Below are 22,036 nucleotides of genomic sequence, written 5' to 3' on the forward strand. Positions count from 1 at the left end.
AAACGCATAGGAGCATTTTGAGTTTTGCCCAAATGCCTTGTTTTATGATCATAAAACAGGTTATTTGTGTGCACAGAATTGTTAAATCCCAAGCCAGACAGGGAAACCACCCAGACCTGGGCTCTCAGGCTCCCTTCCCGGGGCTAACTTAACATTTAATTCAACGGGGCAAGTCACAGTGCCATAAGGAAACTTTCAGCTCATTTCCATGCTTGTCTGCACATAAACACCCCCAGCCTTTAACACTGCAATCTTAGATTTAGAAAGTAATTTTTACAGTCATATAGCCAGACGACCGTGTCTGCCTTATATCAAGGAAACTTTCTCCTTAATACTTCACCAGAAAATTAAAGTATGGAATTCATTAGAAGAGGCTTGGCAGAAGTAAGATTGATCTCAAAACTTAATATATTCTTGCCCACCTTTTCAGAGCAAGAGGATGACGACACAGGAATGCAGAAAGATTGAGACACTATGAAAAAAGTATGGAGATTTTGTTATCTTCCTTCAAACCAGAGTTTGGATGCATGGCAGGAAAAACGGGACACCTCAGAGCCAACCTTGATTCACTCAGAAAGCTTTCAGAAATCAAGGGCGGCACTAAAAAGTCCTTTGAGTCACAGAATCCAACCTCCACTATGTAGTCTAACAGAAATGCAAATAACAGTGAAAAAATGTTCTTCTCAGGGTTCCACAAAATTGGACAAAGGGTGGCTTTCAACCACAGGACTGGCAAGAACAAATTCTAAACCCTCTTCTCCACTAATTTATTGCTACGTAAGCATCTCTCCATCTGGTAAGCTGGGCTGAATTTGGGGTCTATCATCTGAATCCTCTCCGCCGGGGTCGTTTTCCTCACCAGACTCCACGTAGATTGGCCAGTCATTGTCTGTGTCACTCTTTTCTTGGCTCTCGGACGAAGCCTCCACGAGGCTAAGGTTGATGGGCATCAATTCGTCATCATCATCATGTGTGTCTGTAACGCAGGTGCAGCTGTCACACAGCCCGAAGCGCCGCATCCCCTGCGACAGGTGACTTGTGAAGGTTCTTCTGCAGCCCTTGCAGATAATTGGACGGTTGGACCTATGGACCTAAAATCACCAGCACAGTAAATGTCACAGAAAAGGGGTTGAGTCATGGCCTTCAGGGCCCCATGAGACATGGCCCCTGGCTGACCCTCCAGTCTCATTTCTCACCACTCTCCCTCTTGCTCTCTCTGCCAGTCTCAGCCTCACCAAGGTCCTTTCCACCCCAGGGCCATCGGACATGCGTGGAGTGTGCCCTCCTCCCCACGGTCACCCCTCCCTCCTTACTAATGCCTTTTTTATCCCCCCCTAGCTGTGCCGCGCAGTTTACGGGGATCTTAGTTCCCCAACCAGGGATGGAACCCGCGTCCTCGGCAGTGAAAGCTCAGAGTCCTAATCACTGGACTGCCAGGGAATTCCCACTAATGACTTTCAAGGAAGTCTTCTCTGATACTCCAGGCCAGATTAGGTCCCCCAGCTATACAGTCTCACCTATACTTCTCCCTTTATTTTATTTCTAACAAATCATTGGTAAAATTCACTAGACTCTAAGCTCCAGGAGGTCACGGACTATCCTCATTCATGTTCTCTGTCCTCTGTCACATTTGTTACTATATCCCTAGTGCCTGGCACATAAAGGGCACTCAGTGAACCGATTAGGATTTTAGGCATGGTCTCTTACGTACCTTGGATTGTTTAGCCATTAGGAAGGCAGATTTGCCAGACAGGGTATTCTCTAAAAGTGTCAGCAGATGCTTCACCCTTGATTTTTTCATTGATAAATGCATTCCTTACTTATGAAAAGAGCTTTGCATACTAGAAAAGAGAACCTGATCTCCTACTCCGTGCAGCTCCTTATGAGGGCAGCAGTCCCAGGGGTCCCCTCTGTATAAGGAGCTATCTTTCTAATGCATGCACTTTTCAGGAACTCCAGCCAATAGGGGATCTGTGAATCAATCAGAGCCTCTCTTTTAGAGAGCTCTGGATGCAGGATACACACAAGAGGCAGTGACAGAGAGAGGCTGATGCAGAAGAAGGGTCAACAACAATACCCAGGTTGCTGGAGTTGCCGTTACATCCTGACCTATGTCCCTGCTTCCCCTGAGGTTTCCTGGGCTTCCTATGCTAAACCCCCAATGCCTGAGCCAACCCGAGTGTGTATGTGACCCTTGCAACCTGATGGAGCCTTTGAAGACTACGTCTTTGGGCTGCAGTAGACTGGGCCTCGTACAAGGTGGAAAAATAGAAGGAATGAGGATTCCAACCAATGAAACATCTTAAAGGTACCCAGGGACCTATTGTTGTCAAGATGGACTGGAGATATAATTTGAAGAAAAAAAAAAGACAAACAAAAACTTAAGGCCTTGGGGTAAGGCCACTCTCAGACAAGTATGCTAGGGCCAGCACTGAGAGCAGAGGCAGTCAGTAACCTTGTATTTATCTTAAATCTGGATTCTTTCAAAACCATAATTCACATACCATAAAATTCACCCTTTTAAAGTGTACAATTCAGTGGTTTTAAGTATACTCATAAGGTTGTACAACCATCACCACCATCTAATTCCAGAAATTTTCATCACTCCATAAAGAAAGCCTGTGCGCATTAACCGTCATGCCTCTCCCATCCCCCATGCCCCAACCACTAATCTACTCTCTATCGCCATAGGTCTGCCCACTTTTTATATTTCATATAAATGAGATCACATGATAGGTGGCCTTTTGTGACTGGCTTCTTTCACATAGCATAATGCTTTCAAGGTTGTTCCATGTTGTAGCATGTATCAGGAACTCATTTCATTTTACGGCTGAATAACATGTATCCATCGTACAGATATGCCACATTTTGTTTATTCATTCATCAGTTGATGGACATTTGGGTTGTTTCTACTTTTTGGCTATTATGAATAATGCTGCTACGAACATCTGTATGCAAGTTTTTGTGTGAATGTCTGTTTTAGTTCTCTTGTGTAGAATTGCTGGGTCCTAATGGTAACTTTATGCTTAACCTTTTGAGGAACCGCCAAACTCTCTTCCACAGGGGCTGCACCATTTTATGTGCCCACTAGCAGAATAGGAGGGTTCTAGTGTCTCCACATCCTTGCCAACACTTTGTTACTATCTGTTTTTGGTTTTTTTATTATTATTATAGCAATCCTAGTTTGTGTGAAGTGGCATCTCATCGTGGCTGTGATTTATATTTTCCTAGTGACTAATCATGTTGAGCATCTTTTCATGTGCTTATTGGCCATTTGTTTATCTTCTTTGGAGAAACGTCTATTCACATCCATTGTTTAATTGGGTTGTCCTTTTATTGTTGAATTATAAGCTTTTTTTTTTTTTTTTTTTACGGTACGCGGGCCTGTCACTGCTGTGGCCCCTCCCGTTGCGGAGCACAGGCTCCGGACGCGCAGGCTCAGCGGCCATGGCTCACGGGCCCAGCCGCTCCGTGGCATGTGGGATCTTCCCGGACCGGGGCACGAACCCGTGTGCCCTGCATCGGCAGGCGGACTCTCAACCACTGTGCCACCAGGGAAGCCCAAGAATTCTTTATATATTCTGGTTATTAGATCCTTAGCAGATAAATGATTCACAAAGATTCTTCTCCCATTCTGTGGGTTGTCTTTTCACATTCTTGATAGTGTCTTTTGAAATCCAAACCATTTTCATGTTGGATTTTCCAAAGACTGATTGCCTTGCTCAAAGTCGATCTTAAATGCAATGCCTTTCTAAATGGCCTGAATGCTTTTTAGCAGGTAGGAATCACCCACTCACATGGGAGACAGAATCCTAGGCGGCAGCCAGTGGGAGGGGAGGTCCGCTTGGGCTGGGTCCTCTTTGCTGCTCACAGGTAGCCCTATAAGTGGCAGTATATCTCTTCCCCAGCCCGGGGTGCTGAGGTTGGGTGGGAAACCGAGAATGCAGCTTACCTCTGGCATCACACCACAGGGAACAGACCCACAATCCCCTGTCTAAGCCTCAGTGTTCTCTACCTTTTGACAACCATTCCTGACTAGAGTCTAAACTTTCTTAACTTTCCTCCTAAGCAAACTAGTCTGTTACCATATAAGTTTTAACTTTCTCTAAGTGCCACCAACCCAGGTGTAATTTAGTAGCAGAAATACATGTTTAAAATTCTCTGGAAATACCCCAGTGGACAGAGAAGAAAAATACAGACTGGCCTTGCCCTCACATTAGACGAACGTCATGAACCACCGCCACTCCCACCCCACCGTCCCGAGAGAACCGCCAGCTCCTCCACTTACGCTGAGCGCGTGGCCCCGCAGATGCTCCTGGCGGGTGAACCTCTTGCCGCAGGTCTCACAGGGGTAGGGCCGCTCCCCTGTGTGTGAGCGGATGTGACGCTTAAGGATGCCCTTCTGTTTGGCCGTGTAGGGGCAGAAAGGACACTTGTGCAGCTTGATGGGCACCACCAGCACACCACCTGGGGAACCAAATGGTACTGTGAGCAGCAACAACACTGGCCGCCCTCCGATGGATGGGATCCAGAGCAGGGGAGTTCGACCAGCCCAGGTCGAGAAGAAGGACCCCAACTCCACCAGCAGCTAACAGCGAAACAGTGTCTGCAAATTGCCACTCTGGCTCCCAGTCAGCCAGAGGAGAAGGTGGGCTTCTGATATAAGATTGCAAGGAATGCTGTAAGGCCTCAGCTTTGAAACTTCTCTGTGGCTCACAGTTAGAAAACACAGCTTATATTACAACCTTAGAACACATATATCTTCATGTAGACAACTTGAAAAGCTTCCCAAAATAATACTCACTCTGATAATGTCTATTCTCTTTGATTTCATTTTAGGACAATAATGATTGAGACCCTGTTCTAGACTGAATTTCATCCCCCTCAAATTCATACATTGAAGCCATAACCTCCAATGTGACTATATGTGAAGACAGGGCCTTTAAGGAGGTAATTAAGGTTAAATGAGGTCGTAAGGGTAGAGCTCGAATCTGGTAGAACTGATGTCCTTATAAGAAGAGGAAACTATGCCAGAGATGGCTTCCTCTCCCTACTCTTGTACAGAGGAAAGGTCATGTGAGGACCAGCAAGAAGGCAGTCGTCTGCAAGCCAGAAAGAGAGCTCTCACCAGACACCAACCCTGCTGGCACCTTGATCTTGGACTCTGCACCTCCAAAACTGTGAGACAATAAATTTCTGTTGTTTAAACTGCTCAGTCTGTGGTATTCTGTTATGGTTGCCTGAGCTGGCTAATACAAACCTCCTGAGTTGATTTAATGATCCTCAAAAGTTTGAAAAAACTATTATGATGGAACAGACCACTGGGTCAGTATTCATGATTTCTTTGACAGCAGCTCCTAATAATAGCTTCCAGGCATGTGTAGAAGTGGTTTGCTATGATGCAGACCCTACATTGTTTGGAGTTCATATTAACTCTATATATCTGAAATCATCAAATATCTTAAAAATTCACTTAAATATTTTAGAACTCTTTTTTTTCCACCTTGCTCATACACCCGTTAAGGTGACAACATGATTATCACCCACATGTATAAAAACTGTTCCTTTCAAGTTTCCTGAGTTACCCTTATTGTAGTATTCCAAGATTTGTCTCCTCTATCCATGCCCTTCAGAATTTTACAGACTTTGATCACATCATATTATATGTGGAGGCACTAGTAACTCAAGCTTTCCAGGCACAGAAACCTGAGTTCAAGTCCTGGTTCTACCACTTACCAGCTGTGTGACCTTGCACATCTCACTTAACTTCTCTGTGCTTTACTCATCTGTAACATAGGGAGGATAATAGTTCCCACCTCATAGGATTGTAGTAAAAATGAAATGAGGTAATGCCTAAAGCACAGCAGTTGGCATATAGTAAGCTCTCATAAATGTTAACCATTTTTGTCACATCATCATCACCTCGGTGTTTCTTTTCTGATTAAGCTGGCCAGGCTCCTGTGGTCTCTCTCAACACGAGAGTAACTCCTTTTCTCTGGGACCTTCTCAGGACACCTAATAGGGCTTTACCTTTCCTGAGGTCCTGCCAAAAGTATGGCAAGCTGAATGTCAAGTGAGAACCCAACATCATTCTATGTACGGGTGAAGATTATTCTCTTTAGTTTCTAGTTCCCATCCTGATAATGCTTAACATTTTGCATAATCTATAGTGACTCCAAAATCTGTTTCCCAGAATAAAAGCAGCAGCTCATGGCTCAACACTGCATATATATGTTGGATTATTTATTTGTCACTGATCACACTGGTGCTGAGATGCCAGTTTCCTGCTCACTCCTCTGGTACTGTGGACTCTTCCCGTCATTTATCCCCATCAGCCTGGCATTGTACTATCACCTTCTTTCCGACTATAAAAACATTCAGTAAAATGGGTCCAGTGTTAATCCTTGGAAAAAAACAACTGTTAACTATTTTTCCATCAGAAGAGTATGAATTATTGCAACACTTTCCTTCCTCTCTTATGATCTGATTGCTCCAAAAAAAAAAAAAAACAGTTCACCTGAATGCCTATTACATGCGAGGCACTGTGTCAAGGTGCATCTTTACCAAGATACCTGTTTCTTCCCTCAAGAAGTTAAGTCTAGCAAGAGAGAAAGACATGGAAACAAATTCATACAATATAATATAACACAGGCAAAGTTCAAAGTGATGAAGAAATGTAGAAAATAAAGTAATGAATTCTCTCCTGGAGTTCAGAGAAGATTTCACAGGAGAGATGACCTTTGAGCAAGGTTTTAAAGGATGAATAGGAGTTCACTGGGAGTTTGAGAAAGAGAAAGGTATCTCAGGCAGGGGAACAACACATGCTTAGGCACAGAGGTAAATGAGAATATGAAATATTAAGTGGAGTGGAGAGGTATGAGGAATGAAGCCAAGGAAAGGGCAAGGAAAGGTCAAGAAGGTCACATTCATGCATTTATTCAACAAATTTATACTGAGCACCTATGATGTGCCAGGCTGTGTTCTAAGCCCTGGGGATACAGCAGTGAACAGAAAAGACAAAAATCCCTGCCTCTGCAAAGCTGATATGTTAAGGAACTTGGACTTTATTCTCTAAGCAGGTGGGGTTTTAAGCTGGGAAGGTACAAGGTGAGACTTGACCTTTAAAGGATCCCTCTGGGGATAATGCAGGGGAAGGATTTAAGAGAGGCAAGATTAAAGGCAGGAAGTCCAGGTGGGAGGGGATGAGCGATGACATGAATTAAAGCCAGGGCTGTGGAGGTGGAGAGAAGGAGAAAGGTTTGAGAAGTAAAATTAATAGCACTCGATGACCACATTGGGGAGGAGAGAGCAGGGAAAGAGAAGATTCTAAATGACACTGATTCTGGGTTAGCTGACTTGGTGGGTGACGGTGGAATAAACCGAGGCAGGGAACACAGGAGGAAAAGCAGGTGCAGGATGGATGAGGAGGTCTGTTTGGGTTTTACGATGTTTGAGGCAGGCTCAGAGCATCCAGGGGGGAATATCTGGATTAGACAGATACATCTGGAGCTCAGGGAAAGAAGAGAAGCATACAGTTTTGAGAGTCCTCAGCAGATTGGAGTGGTTGCTTTAACTGAGGTCTGGCTCTCCCCTAAGCACCCTGCTTCCCTTAACCCACTGCCTTGACACCCTGGATCAGGGGAGGGTGGTTTTCCTTGTGCTTCACTGTCATCTCCAGACCACTGTCCCTCCCTCCTTCCTTAAAAAGCCTAAGATCTTTTGGAGCTCATCCCATCAGATGATACTGCTACTCATCCTTGTTACAGTCATCCAGGGGCCCCTAGATCATCCCCTCACTCCTTGGAGATTTGATCACATTGCCTTCAGGCTCAACTCCTGGCATAATTCTTGGTGTGAATACCGAAAATGACCCTCGCCATACCCTGGCCTCTCTGTTCCTGGACCTCCTTTCTTCCAAAGTCCTTATCCTCCACTCCACCTCAGCCACCCAATCCTAGACAAAGAGCTCCCAACTCTGCCTGCATATTAGAATCATCTGGGAAGCTTAAAATGAAAATAAATACTGATATCCAATCCCCATCCCAAGCTAATGGGTGGGGTGGGACCCAAGCATCATATTTTTAAAGCATCCTTCCCAGTCTAATGTACAGACAGGGATGAGAATCATGGCCCCAGGCCTAGATATTGCCAATAACTGTACTCACTCCATAACCCACATTTCAAGCGCTCCACTTTCCAGTCACCGCTTTATATCTTTCCAGCTCACCCCGTAGGTGTTCCTTCTCTACAGGGACGTCCAAGCCATGGACTATACTTCCATTTTACTGCCCTTCTCCTCCTCAAGTCCTCACTCCCCTTCTTCCCCAGCTGAGTGCCTATAGCCCATCAATGAAATCACTCCTTTGCATATGCCCTCAGCTGCCTTGGTCCACTGTCTCCCTCTATCCGTATTCATCTAGTTCAATATAACTCTCTGCCTATTCTGTAGGTGAAACAAGGCAAGTTCACGTCACTGGAAAAAAATGCACAACTCTGTTCCGGTCTCACTTTAAATCAATCCAACCATCACCATCTGACTACTATAATATCAAAAGAGCCCTTGGGGGGCTTCCCTGGTGGCGCAGTGGTTGAGAGTCCGCTTGCTGATGCAGGGGACACGGGTTCATGCCCCGGTTCAGGAGGATCCCACATGCCGCGGAGCGGCTGGGCCCGTGAGCCATGGCCGCCGAGCCTGCGCGTCCGGAGCCTGTGCTCCGCAACAGGAGAGGCCACAACAGTGAGAGGCCCGCGTACCAAAAAAAAAAAAAAAAAAAAGAGCCCTTGGTTCTGCCCAAGAACCCTAAGTATTTCCCTGGTTCATTCACTCTCCCACTCTTCTCAGTGACTATTTCATACCTTCCCACTGCTCAAATCTCCCACCCCTCCTACCCCTTCCTCACTGTCAGCAGCTGTCCTTGCTTCTTATTTCATTGAGAAGGAGGGGCAAGCAGAAGAGAACGTCTACATGGTCCCAGCCACCCCCCAACCTCCAATATGAACACATCTAATCCACTTTCACTCCTGTTACTATGAATCAATTGTTCTCCCTCCCATCCAAGGCGAGACCATCCCTCCACTTATACATGGGACCCCCATCTCTCCTCGATCTATCCATTGTCCCTCACTCTTCCATTATCATTTATCTTCCTCTCTCCTGGATCATTCTCATCAGTAAAGAAATGCTTTTAGATCCTCCACCTTAATAAAAACCTTAACCTCATATGCCCTTTCAGCCAGAACTCAGAACCCCTGAGTTCTCTTTTAAGGCTACTCTGTTTGGTCTTTTGTCCACCACTTCATTGATACTGCTCATCAATGACCTCTCCATTACTAAACCCAATGATCAGTTCTCAATCTGCCTATACACAGTACCGGACATAGTTGATTTCCCCTTTTTCTTGAAACATTTTCTCCTCTTGGCATCTATCACTCTTTTGATTCCCTCCTACCTCACTGGCTGCCCCTTCTCTGTTTCCTTAGCTTGTTCCCCTATTTTCCTGACCTCTAAATGTTGGGTCAGGGCTCAGTCCTTAGATCTCTTGTCTTCTCCTTCTAGATCTATAGGTTCATGGAACATAAAGATTTTAAATTTCATGGACCCATTAATGACTCCCAAATTTATATCTCGGCTCTGATTTCTCCCCAGAACTCCGAACATATAGATGTAATTACTTACTGCACGTCTTCAATGGGATATCCAAAAGGCACCACAAACATAACATTTAAATCAATCACTCAAGCTAAAAACCTTAAGATCACCTTTAATGCCTCTTTTTCTCATACCACTTATATAAGCCATTAGCAAATCTGGTCAGCTCTACCTTTCAGAGACAGTATAGTCCTAATCCAACCACATCTCACCTCTCTACTGCTACCACACTGATTCAAGGAGCACAGCCATCACCTGGGTTATTGCAGTCACCTCCTAAACGGTCCTGCTGCTTCCACCTATGCTCCCTTCTAGTCAACAGGAGAGCAAGAGCGGAAGGAAGAGGCCCACTTAGGAGGTGACAGCACACAGTACCCAGAGGAATCCTTTTAATATATGTCATCTCAAGTCACTCTCTGCCAAGATCCTCTAGTGGATTTCCTTCTAAGAGTAATATTCAAAGGCCTTCTCATGGCCTTCAAAACCCTACCCAGTCCGCCCTCACTCAACCTCTCTGACCTTATCCCCCACAACTCTCTGCCTTGCTCACTCCACTCCAGCCACACCAGCATCCTTGCTGTTCCTTTCATTCACTTGCTGAGTGCAATCCTACACCTGGGCCTTTGTACCTTTCTCTTCCCTCTGCCTGGAATGTTCTCCCTGATATCTCTACAGTTTGCTCACTTAAAGGCAACCTGTTAGAAAGGCCTTCCTGGTCAACACTAAATAAAACAGCATCCCCTTCACTTTCTATCAACTTTGTCCCTGCTTTAGTTCTTCTTCATACTATAAATGTCCTTATTGGTTTATTGTCCGGCTCCCTACACTAGAATATCAGCTCCATGAGGACAAAGACTGTCTTCTGTTCACTGCGATGAATAGTGCCTGGAATATAGGAAGTGCTCAGTAAATCTCTGTTAAATGAATGAATGAACAGGAATAAGATGTTGAAGAAGCAAGGCAATGGTGGAATGCTGACACACTTACATTAAATGACCCCATGATAAGGCTGAAAAGGAATAGGCAGGGGCTTCCCTGGTGGCGCAGTGGTTGAGAGTCCGCCTGCCGATGCAGGGGACACGGGTTCGTGCCCCGGTTCGGGAAGATCCCACATGCCGCGGAGCGGCTGGGTCCGCGAGCCATGGCCGCTGATCCTGCGCGTCCAGGGCCTGTGCTTCGCAACGGGAGAGGCCACAACAGTGAGAGGCCCGCGTACCGCAAAAAAAAAAAAAAGGAATGGGCAGAGGTAAGAGCAATCGGTACTTGTAGTGTCAGAAGCCAGGGGAGGAAAGAATTTCAAGAAGGAAAGATCAGAGTTAACTACCAAGAGTAGTCAAGAAAGATAACACCTGAAAATCACTCCCTGGATCGGCCCTGGAAATGTATAGCTGACCTCATGACAGTGGTTTCAGGGAAGGGGGAGTTGGTGGTAGTGTCAGAGCACAGTGGGCTGAGAAAAGATTGGGAAGTAAAACAGTGGAGGTGGCTGATATAGATGAGCTTTTCAAGAAGCAATGGCAGGTGCTGGAGCTGGGGATGGGAGGTCCAGGGGAGAAGATTATAGGAGGACCATGTGCTTTGACAGTGTCTGCTAGTGTCAGAGATGAGCAATGTGAACACAGAACTACTGTAACAGCCTCCTGACCGTCTCCCTGCCCTCATCTCCCATCTCTGCACCATCTTGTGCTGAGGCCAAATTAATCTCTCCTGTCCACTCCCAAGCTCAGAAACTACTAAAAATTCTCCTGTGCCTACAGATAGAAACCCACATTTTAGCATTTGAGTTTTTCCATGATCTGACTACAATTTCTCCCCATGTCTTCTCTTCTTACCTTCAGATGCCACTTTTTTTTAAATTGAAATATAGTGTGATTTGCCATATTATGTTAGTTTCAGGTGTAAAGCAAAGTGATTGTTATACATATACATGTATTTTTTTCAGATTCTTTTCCATTATAGGTATAACAAGATACTGAATATAGTTCCCTGTGCTATACGGTAAGTCCTTGTTGTTTATCTCTTTTATATATAGTAGTGAGTACTCAGATGCCACTCTCATAAAGCCTCTCTGACCTACCAGTAGGAAGCCAGTTCTGCTTCTGGACCACACAGTGCCATTTACACACCTCTTAACTCCTCTAAGACACCATCAGTTCTTTGAGAGCTGGAGCCACATCTGACTTATCTTTGTATCTTCACAAGGAAGGTGCTCAGATATTTGAGCAAATAAAGGAATAACCAAACAAATCAGTCCTACTCTGTGCCTTGGCGCTTGGAATAAATGTAGCCCAGAGCCAGGTGAACCGAATCAACACCTGGCGGACAACAGGCATGGCAAGCGGCTGGGATGGCTGCCTTGCCACAGATCCCTGTAGCTGGAAAGCTGCCTCTACAGATGGACTTGAATGAGGGTGACGTACAGCTGAATTACTATTTCTTGATACTTGTGCTTACAGGCAGAGGGGTTGACAGACTAAACCAGTGCACTGAAATCCTCTAATCGCTTGTACTGCCTTCACAGTTTGTTTTATGAGTGAAACGAAGCCAGCCAGGGTTGCTAGTATTAGCTGTGACATTTACCAGCTCTGCATTCTTAAGAAACTCACTAAACCCGCTTGGGTCTCAGTTTCTCCACACTTCTGCTACCTAACTCATGTGGCATTATGAGGGGCTGCTGGATGGGAGAGGGGGACACAGTCTGTGAAGTGCTACTATATACACGGAAATTAGATTTCAACAAGTTCCCACAGTGTAGTCACTGAAAAAAACCACTACCTTTTACATGCTGGTTAAGCCACTGTCTCTGAGGACCAGAAACCGTACTTTCAAGTTTTTCAAGTCAAGTTTTAATCAGACATACAGAGCATTCTTGATTTTTTTTAAAATGAAATTTAGATGCAGGAATGAAGTAATCTTTCATTAAAAACTGTAAAAATGAAAAAAAGAAAGAAATTAAAAGTCTCCAGACAGACTCAGTTTTCCTGGGTCTCTCCTATGTGTTCATGTTATTAAATTTCTGTTTGATTTTCTCCTGTTTAAAAAGTCTCCCAAAGGATACAAGAAATTTACTCACATGAAACCAAATTCAACTCTAAAATATTCTCCAGTAAATCACACCATCAACTACAACATGTTAACTGAGTGTCTACGTGGGCCAGGCACCATGATTGACACAAAGAAGGATAAATTTCCTACCTGTATAGAACATGTTCTCATATGTGAGAAAAAATTCTGAAAACCTTTTCATTTGGTCCTCAACCCTGTGAGAAAGGCAAGGTGGGGGTGATTATCTCCTGAACAAAAAGGGTTCAAAGAAATTTCATGATTTAACCAAAGTCTCTCTGCTGGTTAGTGGAAGAGAATGGGTTCTTTCCATGTCTCCATACTGCACTCAACATGCTTATACTCTAGTTGCAGAGGTAAAAGACAAACATACGTGAAGAGGCAATGCCCTGCACACAGCAGGTGCTCAATTAATACCTACTGGCGGTGGTGGCAGTGATAACATGGTGATAACACTGACAGTGGTGATGGTGGTGATGAGGATGACAATAGTGACAGTGCCAGTGATGAGGATGACAGTGGGAGACCAGAGGGCACACAAGTGCGTGCTAAATGAGTGGCAGACGATGGAGGCTCATGGAGCTCACCTGAGTCCTCTCCATACCAGTCAGTCTGCACATCCATCATGGAACTCATGGCTGCTACTTCTGCACCACCTGGTCTTCCCTCCAAACTCCGAGAAAAGTGTTGGTCCGCGTCCTCTTTGCTCTGGACAGCACTGTGGCGCAGGAGCGCCTCCAGGAATTGCTTCACATGGTAGTTACTGTAAGCCAAGTCGACCGCCTGGCCTCTGGGCAAACCCTCCTCCCCGTGGGCCAGGCTCAGCGGGGCAGTACGCTGCTGCAGCTGTCCACCCACCTCCACCTCCACTTCCTCGGCATCGAACTCCACCTTGGGCTCCATCTGTTTGGGTCGAATGGAGCCGTCACTGTCCACTGAGCCACTGCCCTGGCTGTCTTTCCCCACCAGTGCCAGAGGGTGGCAGCCTCTGCCATCACCACAGGGGGACTCTCTGGGCCGATCCACACTCTCTTCCCCCTCGGCTGGAGAGACCAAGCTCTTGGTCTCACAGGAGGTCCCTTCCCTGCCTGAACTGGGGCTTCCACTGTCCACCCGATGAGGCGCTGCTGCCGCTGCCGCTGCCGCTGCTGCCACCGCTGCAGCCACAGCGGCCTCCTTCTCCATCTTTCCGCAGATGTCTAGGGATGATCTGATGTATGTCTTGCAGAAGTTCACCACGTCGTTCATCTGCAGGTAGCTGGCAGCCGACATAACTTCAATCACGTTCTCTCCACACAAATCCAACTTCCCAGAATAGAGGAAGTCTAAGATGGTGGAGAAGGCGTCGGAGGTGACGATGTCCAAGGAGGCGGTGCTGTGCCGCCCGCTATCCTGGATGTAGTGAATGAGCAGGGCTCGGAAATAGCCGCTGTTGGCAAACAAGATGTTCCTGTGGGCCTTGAAGATCCGCCCTTCCACAATGATGCTGCAGTCACAGAAAAAGTCCCTCTGCCGCTGTTCATTCAATTCCCCCAAGAGCTTGGCGTAATAGGATTGCATCTCCATTTCTCCACCAGCTGCTGCCGCTTGGAGTAACCTGGATCTCTGCCAAGATTTTTTTTCCAGTTAATTCACAAATCCCAACCTTATAAATAAGATGTTCGTTTTTTGTTTGTTTGTTTTGTTTTGTTTTTCTTTTAATTCTTCCATAAACCCTGGTTGAGTAATGTCTTTATAATATGGGCTGTTTGGGATCTAACAAAAATCAAAGGTTGTCTAACTGGGTTAACTGATGAAAACAAGAAAAGTAACTATTCCTAACTGTACGTGGGTGCAGTACTTAGTATTTTACATGGATTCTTTCAATGAATTTTTATAAAAACCCTACAAGTAAGTACTAATATTATACGTTACAATATTGTACTTATTAATACTGTACTTTTGAGACTCAGAGAGGATAGGAGATGATCCAGCTGCAACAGAGCCAGGACTCAAAACCTCCAGAGTTCATGCTCTTATAAATTACATTCTACTTTCTTCAAGGCTCAAAATATAGATAATACCTGAATCTAAGAATTACAGTCTCCAGGGAAGTCTCCAGTGTCCCAATACAGAACTTAGAGACTGGCAAGTACAGTCTCCGCTCACACCCATTACCATAAGTTTGTGGAAACATTTAGTGGATGCTTGGGCTAGCCAGCGTGCATTCTCCATTCTTATGGTTTTAGTGCCCTTTTTGTCTTTGGTGGAATCATTCTTGGCCCCAACCACAGCCAACGTGCTTTGCATAACGCTGGCACCATCCCCAGGCTCCGGACGTGTAAGAGGTAACATAGGCTAAAACCATCAACACATCTTACTCTCTGACCACAGTGACTGGCTCAGAGACGGCCATGTGACTTGGTCAGAGCCAATGAAAAGCAATGAAATGTTTGCTGGGGTCTCCAAAAAAGAGCACTCTCTACTCTGTGGGCATGTGGGATGTGAGGGATGCTGCTGCCACACCACAAGGGGAACCAGACTAACACAGATGACAGCCCAGCTCAAGCAGGAGCAACAGATGGAGCCCAGGGACACCATCTGAGCCCCAGCTCATGCTGTGCCAGAAGCCAATTGAGTCCCTTTTTGCTTTAGCTGGTCTGAGTTGGATTTTCTATCTCTTACAACAGAGACACTCCTAATTGATTGACTCCACAACCCTTGGTTCTCTCCTCTGTATTTTTATGTCCTGGACCTTCTCTGTCAGTGGACTATAAGCCCTTTGAAGGTATGAGCCGTGTCTTACTTCATAGATTTCCCCCACAGCCCCTGGCAGAGTGCTTTGTACAAAGTAGGTTTGCTAAATACAAAGGAATACTCCTTTCTTACCTGCTAAGTAGAACAAGTATAAATCAAGTTTAAAATCCGTCTGCTAATGAGGAAGACAGAAGCTGACCTACCCCGAGCTCTCCTCTCCATCTTTTCCCATCACACAAAGCACGCAGCCATCCATCAACTTACCCCTTTTATTTACTGACCCACTGAGCTCTGAGAAGTTCCTACATCTTCTCCCTCTATCGGAATCCCAAAAGGCCTAGTTAGAGCTGCCAACCACAGCTAACAACTCTTCAGCACTCTTTCTTTCTACAAATGGAACACAACAATTACCTCACCCAACAGAAATGAGGCACCTCCACCCCCCAGAAAGACTCTTTCCACTGGCCAAATAGATCCCTCAAGGCCTATGTGTTAACCGAACAGACTTTACTCATAAAAGACCAACAACAACCTCGTTAAATGCCAATTTACACCTACTTTACACATATTTATAACAAGTGATGCATTAAGTTTAGAAACTAGAGAACCAGTTAGGGAAAGAAGTAGAGGAGCCTCTCTAAGCAAGTAAATCGACAAACTTAAAAGTGAGAACTGACAGCTAGGAAAAGGTAAAAAAGTTATAAAAAACAGACCCAGAAATTTTTTCAAAATATCAGCCTGAGGCCACTTGACTAAGGGTATTAAATGCTCCTACATATTCAAAATGGCCTGAGGACATCACTAAATTATAGCCCAGGGCTATAATAGGTGGGACTAAGTCATCAAGATGATTCTTTTTATATTCATTTTAGACTCAAGGAAGTTATAATTTGGGGAATTGTTTTTTTCATCCAAAGTAGTTATAATTAACATTTTCATTCAGAAAGGAAGAGAACTGTCAGATATCTGAAAAATTCTACTCTTCCCAAATAAATCAGCTCTGAAAGTTTTCACAGGACTAAGATTTCACTGTCATTCTCACCTCTTCCAGCCACTCCAAACCTTCCTGGCTTTGGCAATCAAAATATTAAGGGGAAAACAAGACACAAGAGAATGCTACATGTAAATACCACATTCTGTTCTTCCTCAGAACTGAAAGAAAACCTATCAGACTGGTAAAATCACATTTTTCAATGTAATAATATCCACTGTTGATGGAACTGTCCTTTGGAACACCATTTTAGAGGGGAATTTGGCAATATTTATCAAAACTTAAAATGTACACATCTTTTGTCCCCAAAATTTCATGGCTAAAAACTTACCCTTTTGAATGTATTCCCAAAAGTACATCAAGTCAAAAGTACAGAGATATCCATTGCATGAGGTTTCTGTTCAAGTGCAAAAGTAGAAACAATCTGAATGTCCACCAGTAGGGGACAAATTAAATCAACGAGGTACATTCACACAGTGGAATACTATGCAACCATGCATTCAATGAGCTAGAGCTGTCTGTGTTCATACAAAAAAGTCACCAAGATATATTAAGGAAAAAGGCAAGATTCAAAACAAAATGTACAGTATGATCCAATCTATGTACATGTTTTTGCTGGTATATGTAAGAATTTTTTTCTGGAAGGTTTTATGAGCAAGAATTAACAGCAGATATCTTTGAGGAGAGGGACTAGGGGTAAGAGGTGTGTGGAAGGACCTTCATTTTTCATTTATAAACTTTCTGTACTGTTAGGATCTTTTACTGTGTGCATATATTGCTTTTTTTTTTTCCTTTCCTTCTTAGCAAAGAAGAAAAAGAAGGAGGCGCGGAGGGATAAGGAGTTGGTAAATCAGGGAGATAAATACCTAAGTGGGCCCAATACTTCTTAACTTGTAGAATGGTCTTATCTACAGGGCCTCCTCCCAGGTACTTGCATTTTTTCACTGTAAGATGCTCCTTTCCAGCAATAATACCCAAAACCCATTTCCTCTGGCTTCCTCTCTGCAAACATTCTAGATTCTACCTGGTCGTATAAATACCCCCTGACTTTGCAAAACTCTATCCACATACTTTCTTCAAACCTTTCTCCAATCCTGCATTTGGCATACAATGTGGAAGTATTTATTCACATCAGTCCCACTTGCCTTCAGTGCTCTGCATCCCTGGCACATGCTGAGGAGCACCACTTCTCCTGGAAAGGAAGCTCTTAGGGCACACTGCTCCCAGAAGCACATTCATCCACATTCTGGCAGTGACACTCCCAACCTTCCCACGGTTCCAATTCAACAGTTACTGGCTACAAGCAATGCCTGACACAAGGAAGATGCTAGGAATAGAAAAATGAACCAAGTACAGCTCATGTCCTCCAGGAGAGGGCAGATGCCAACACTAGTACCTGCAACCAACTCCGACATACCCCCGAGGGGATCGCAAGACTGTCTTCACTCCAGTGCCAGAAGCAGCTTTGAACTCCACCCACTCTTTCTGACAACACTCCTCCAGTATCACCAACAGGAGAATCATGGAAACCCACTCATCAATTGTTAGCATGTACTGAGCGCTACTCCTCATGAAGCACTGTAAGAAATACTTCACAAGCATTAATTAATTTTAATCTCACAATAACTCAGTGCAGTAGATAAAATCATTATATCCTCTTTTTCAGAGAAGGAAATTGAGGTTCAGATTTACAGATAACACGCTGAAGCTAGGATTGGGACGGAGATTCGTTTGAATCCCGGAGTTGACATCCTTAACCACTATGCCAAATTGATTTCCCAAACCCTCCAGGAAACCGCGAGAAGGGCTGGAGAACTCACTCACTCCTTTCCCCAACGCACGGAGTGCTGGGGAACTACTCGGAAGAAGAGTTTCCACTTTCACAGAAAGTATTTCTGGGTCAACTATCGTTGATTCACCAGCTAAACTGATCGCAAGACAAGGGGATCCTTCCCCGTCCGGAGCCAGGCGACCCTGCAGAAATCACCAGAACCCGTTACTGTACATGGTCTTTGGCCCCTGAGGGTGAGAACCGAGGCCTTGCCCCTCCCATGGCCTCTCCCGGACAAAGTGACCATCGCTGCGACGGTCACTGCCCCAGCGACCTGGCGCCATCAGAATGAGCGCGTGCCCATACCACCCGCTGGACGACGCCCGGGGTAGGGGGCAACCCAATGTCAGGGAAGGAGGGCAGGGAGGGGGTCGGTCATCGAGTGAGGGTTCGCCCGGCTGGGTCCGGGGATTCGCCAGGGCAGGACGGTCCGAGAGAGGCCGACCGAGGCGGAACATCCCTGCCCGCTGTCCACCTCGGGCCCCTCCCCGCGCCCCGAATCCTCCCCAAGCCAATGAAAGCGGCAGCGTAAACCCTCTTCTCAGCTCTCACCTTCCAGCGGGTTGCAGCCCCGCCGCCGCCGAGCTACGCGCACCGGCACGCCCCCCTTTCATTCACCTGTCGCCCCCTCCGGTGAGAGGCTGGGCAGCCGACTAATCATGGGTGCTCCTGGGCTGAGGAAGGCGGGCCCTTGGGCCAGAAGGTTGGTCAATGGCTCTGGTGCCCCCTCCAGAGGATGCGCTCTGAAGGCTCCAGTTCTCGCGGGGTGATGGGAGTTGTGGTCTCAGCGTTCATTTTTCGGGCAAAGATACAGTGGACAAAACTACAAGTACCAAGATGCCAAAAGGGGCAAGGACCAGCGCTTGTAAAAGGCTGGAGCTCGGTTCGGTCTTCTGAGTCCCACTCGAGGGACCTGCGAAGTAACGGTCTCTTTGTCCGAAGAGCTAAAAGCACGTCGTGGATATTAATACAGCCTGGAGAGTAAGAGCTATGACCTGTCAGTCCGCACACATTTTACAACCGCCAGCGCTCTCCGCAAAAGTTCTGGAAATGAGTGAAATGGTTTAATGTACTCAACAGGTTTTTCTTCAACACCCGCAATACTCTCTTCCCTTGAAAGGATTTCAGGTTTATATATACAAGTGAAACTGATAAACAGCAGTACTGACATGTTCCAAGTAACAGTACAGGCACGTTCTGGGACGGTTGTGAAATAGACAAACCAGGCTACTGCTCTCAGAGAGTTTAGTTCTAATGAAGGGTGTATTCGTTTGCTAGGGCTGCTGTAACAGAGTACCACAAACTGGCTTAAACAACAGAAATTTATTGGCTCACTAATCTGGAGGCTAGAAATCCAAAATCCAGATGTAGGCAGGGTTGGTTCCTTTTGAAGGAAGAATCTGTTTCAGGCCTCTTTCTTTGGCTTGTAGATGCCCATCTTCATGCTCATACACTTCTGTGTTCAGACTTCCCCTTTTTATAAGGACACCAGCCACATTGGATTAGGAGTTCACTGTACCCCAGAACCACCTCATCTTAACTAATGACATCTGTAACAGCCGTATTTCCAAATAAGGTCACATGCTGCAGTACTGGGTCGTTAGGATTTCAACATAGGAATTAGGGCAGTGAAAGGGGACACAATTCAACCCATATCAGGGACAGATGGCCAATAAATAAATAGACAACTTAAAAAAGGAAATAGGTAAAGTACATGCCAAAGAGTTAAGACAGGTGGTAAAGCAACAAAGAATGATTCGGTGGCTAGGTTAGGTTGAAGTTCATGGATGGCCTCTCTCGGTTGGTAACATTCCAGCTGAGACCCTAACTAGAAGAAGTGAGCCAGGCTAAGGTGAAACAGAAGTGCATTCCAGGCAGAGGAAGAGTTAGTAAAGGCTCTAAAATAGAAACAAGAGGATGACCCCTGGAGTGACCCCTGGAGTGACAGGCAGACCAGCTTAATGGGCGTGCAATCTGTGCGATCCTACGGAGCCCCACTCTCAGAAAGGCCCCATGCTTGGTTTAATGTTCTGCTGCCTTAATTGCCCTTTTGCAATTCTTAATAATTTTTGAACAAAGACCACTATATTTTCACTTTGTACGGGGCCCCACAAATTATGTAGCCAGTACAGGTGACAGGAAATGTGAATGGATAGAGAAGCAGAGGCCAGATCACCTAGGGATTTGTAGGCCAAGTAAAGGGGTTTGGATTTTTTTGTCTGTTTTACATGGGATGAGATACCTTTGAAGGAACGTAATCAAGGGAGAGATATGATCTGATAGTAGTGGTCACAGTAAAAGATGCTAATCGGTGAGGTTAGGGTAGAGGTGGTAGAGATGGAGAGGGCCGGTTTAGAATATATTTTAGAGCTTGTCAACGACTAAACTGCAGCTCACTCTAAAAAAAACTTAGATAATTTAGATAAAGATAATTTAGGAGGTAAAATGTCAGCCAAACATCATTGTACAATCCATCAGAGAAAAGCAGTTTATTTATCCCTCGCAAAAGCAGACACCCAGAGAAGGACAGCAGCAGTTACATCTTTACTCTCAGGGTGCCTCTCCTTGTCACCCAGTTCCCAATGACCAGCTCAGGACCCAAGGATGCTTGATCCTCATGGCAGTGGAGAAGTCATCAGAAGGGAGGCATCTCCAAGCTCAGCCTCTCATATCTTCTAACCTGGGAAGTCATGTAATTGGTGCCTTAACCTTAATTACAACCATATATGAAACTCACCCTGTGTTAGTAATTCTACATTTCCTGCATTCAGTATCCAAATTTAAGGTATCAAATTTTATGGCTGTGACACATATGCCCTGTGCTAGATAACTTAATAATAGTCCAGGCTACTAAAATAAAGGGGCTTTTAAGACATGGAAGCAACCTAAATGTTCATTGGCAGTTGAATGTATAAAGAAGATGTGGTATATATACAATGAAATATTACTCAGCCATAATAAAGAATGAAATAATGACATTTGCAGCAACATGGATGGACCTAGAGATTAACATAGTAAGTGAAGTAAGTCAGAGAAAGACAAATATCATATGACATCACTTATATGTGGAATCTAAAAAAATGACACAAATGAACTTATTTACAAAACAGGAAGAGACTTACAGACATAGAAAACAAACTTACAGTTACCAAAGGGGAAAGGGGGGGAGGGATAAATTAGGAATTTGGAATTAACAGATACATACTACTAATAGAAATAAAAGCAAAAATTTTAAAATGGGACCTAATCAAAGTTACAAGCTTTTGTACAGCAAAGGAAATGATAAACAAAATGAAAAGACAACCTACGAACTAAGAGAAAATATTTGAAAATTATGTGACCGACAAGGGCTTAATCCAAAATATACAAACAGCTCATACAACTCAACAACAAAAAAAACAAACAACCCAATCAAAAAATGGGCAGATGGGGGCTTCCCTGGTGGTGCAGTGGTTGAGAGTCCGCCTGCCGATGCAGGGGACACGGGTTCGTGCCCCGGTCCTGGAAGATCCCACATGCCGCGGAGCGGCTGGGCCCGTGAGCCATGGCCGCGGAGCCTACACGTCCGGAGCCTGTGCTCCGCAACAGGAGAGGCCACAACAGTGAGAGGCCCGTGTACCGCAAAAAAAAAAAAAAAAAAAAGGGCAGATGATCTAAATAGATATTTCTCCAAAGAAGACATACAGATGGGCAACAGGCACATGAAAAGATACTCAACACCTCTAATTATTAGAGAAATGCAAATCAGAACTGCAATGAGGTATCA

General features: G+C 45.1%; 1 protein-coding gene across 1 annotated transcript; it reads right to left on the reverse strand.

Moving 5' to 3' along the window:
* Positions 1–773: 773 nt before the first annotated feature.
* ZBTB8B (zinc finger and BTB domain containing 8B) lies at positions 774–18,884 on the reverse strand (the record flags this gene model as incomplete). Its single annotated transcript, XM_082679552.1, has 4 exons — positions 18,823–18,884; positions 13,300–14,317; positions 4,289–4,467; positions 774–1,091 (listed from the first exon to the last, which is right to left on the reverse strand). The coding sequence occupies exons 2-4, from the start codon at positions 14,276–14,278 to the stop codon at positions 774–776; spliced, it is 1,476 nt and encodes a 491-aa protein (XP_082535678.1). The 5' UTR covers positions 14,279–14,317; positions 18,823–18,884.
* Between the last annotated feature and the right edge of the window lie 3,152 nt (positions 18,885–22,036).

This window comes from Grampus griseus, assembly GCF_964374135.1.
Source record: "Grampus griseus genome assembly, chromosome: 1".
Classification (NCBI taxonomy): Eukaryota; Metazoa; Chordata; class Mammalia; order Artiodactyla; family Delphinidae; genus Grampus; species Grampus griseus.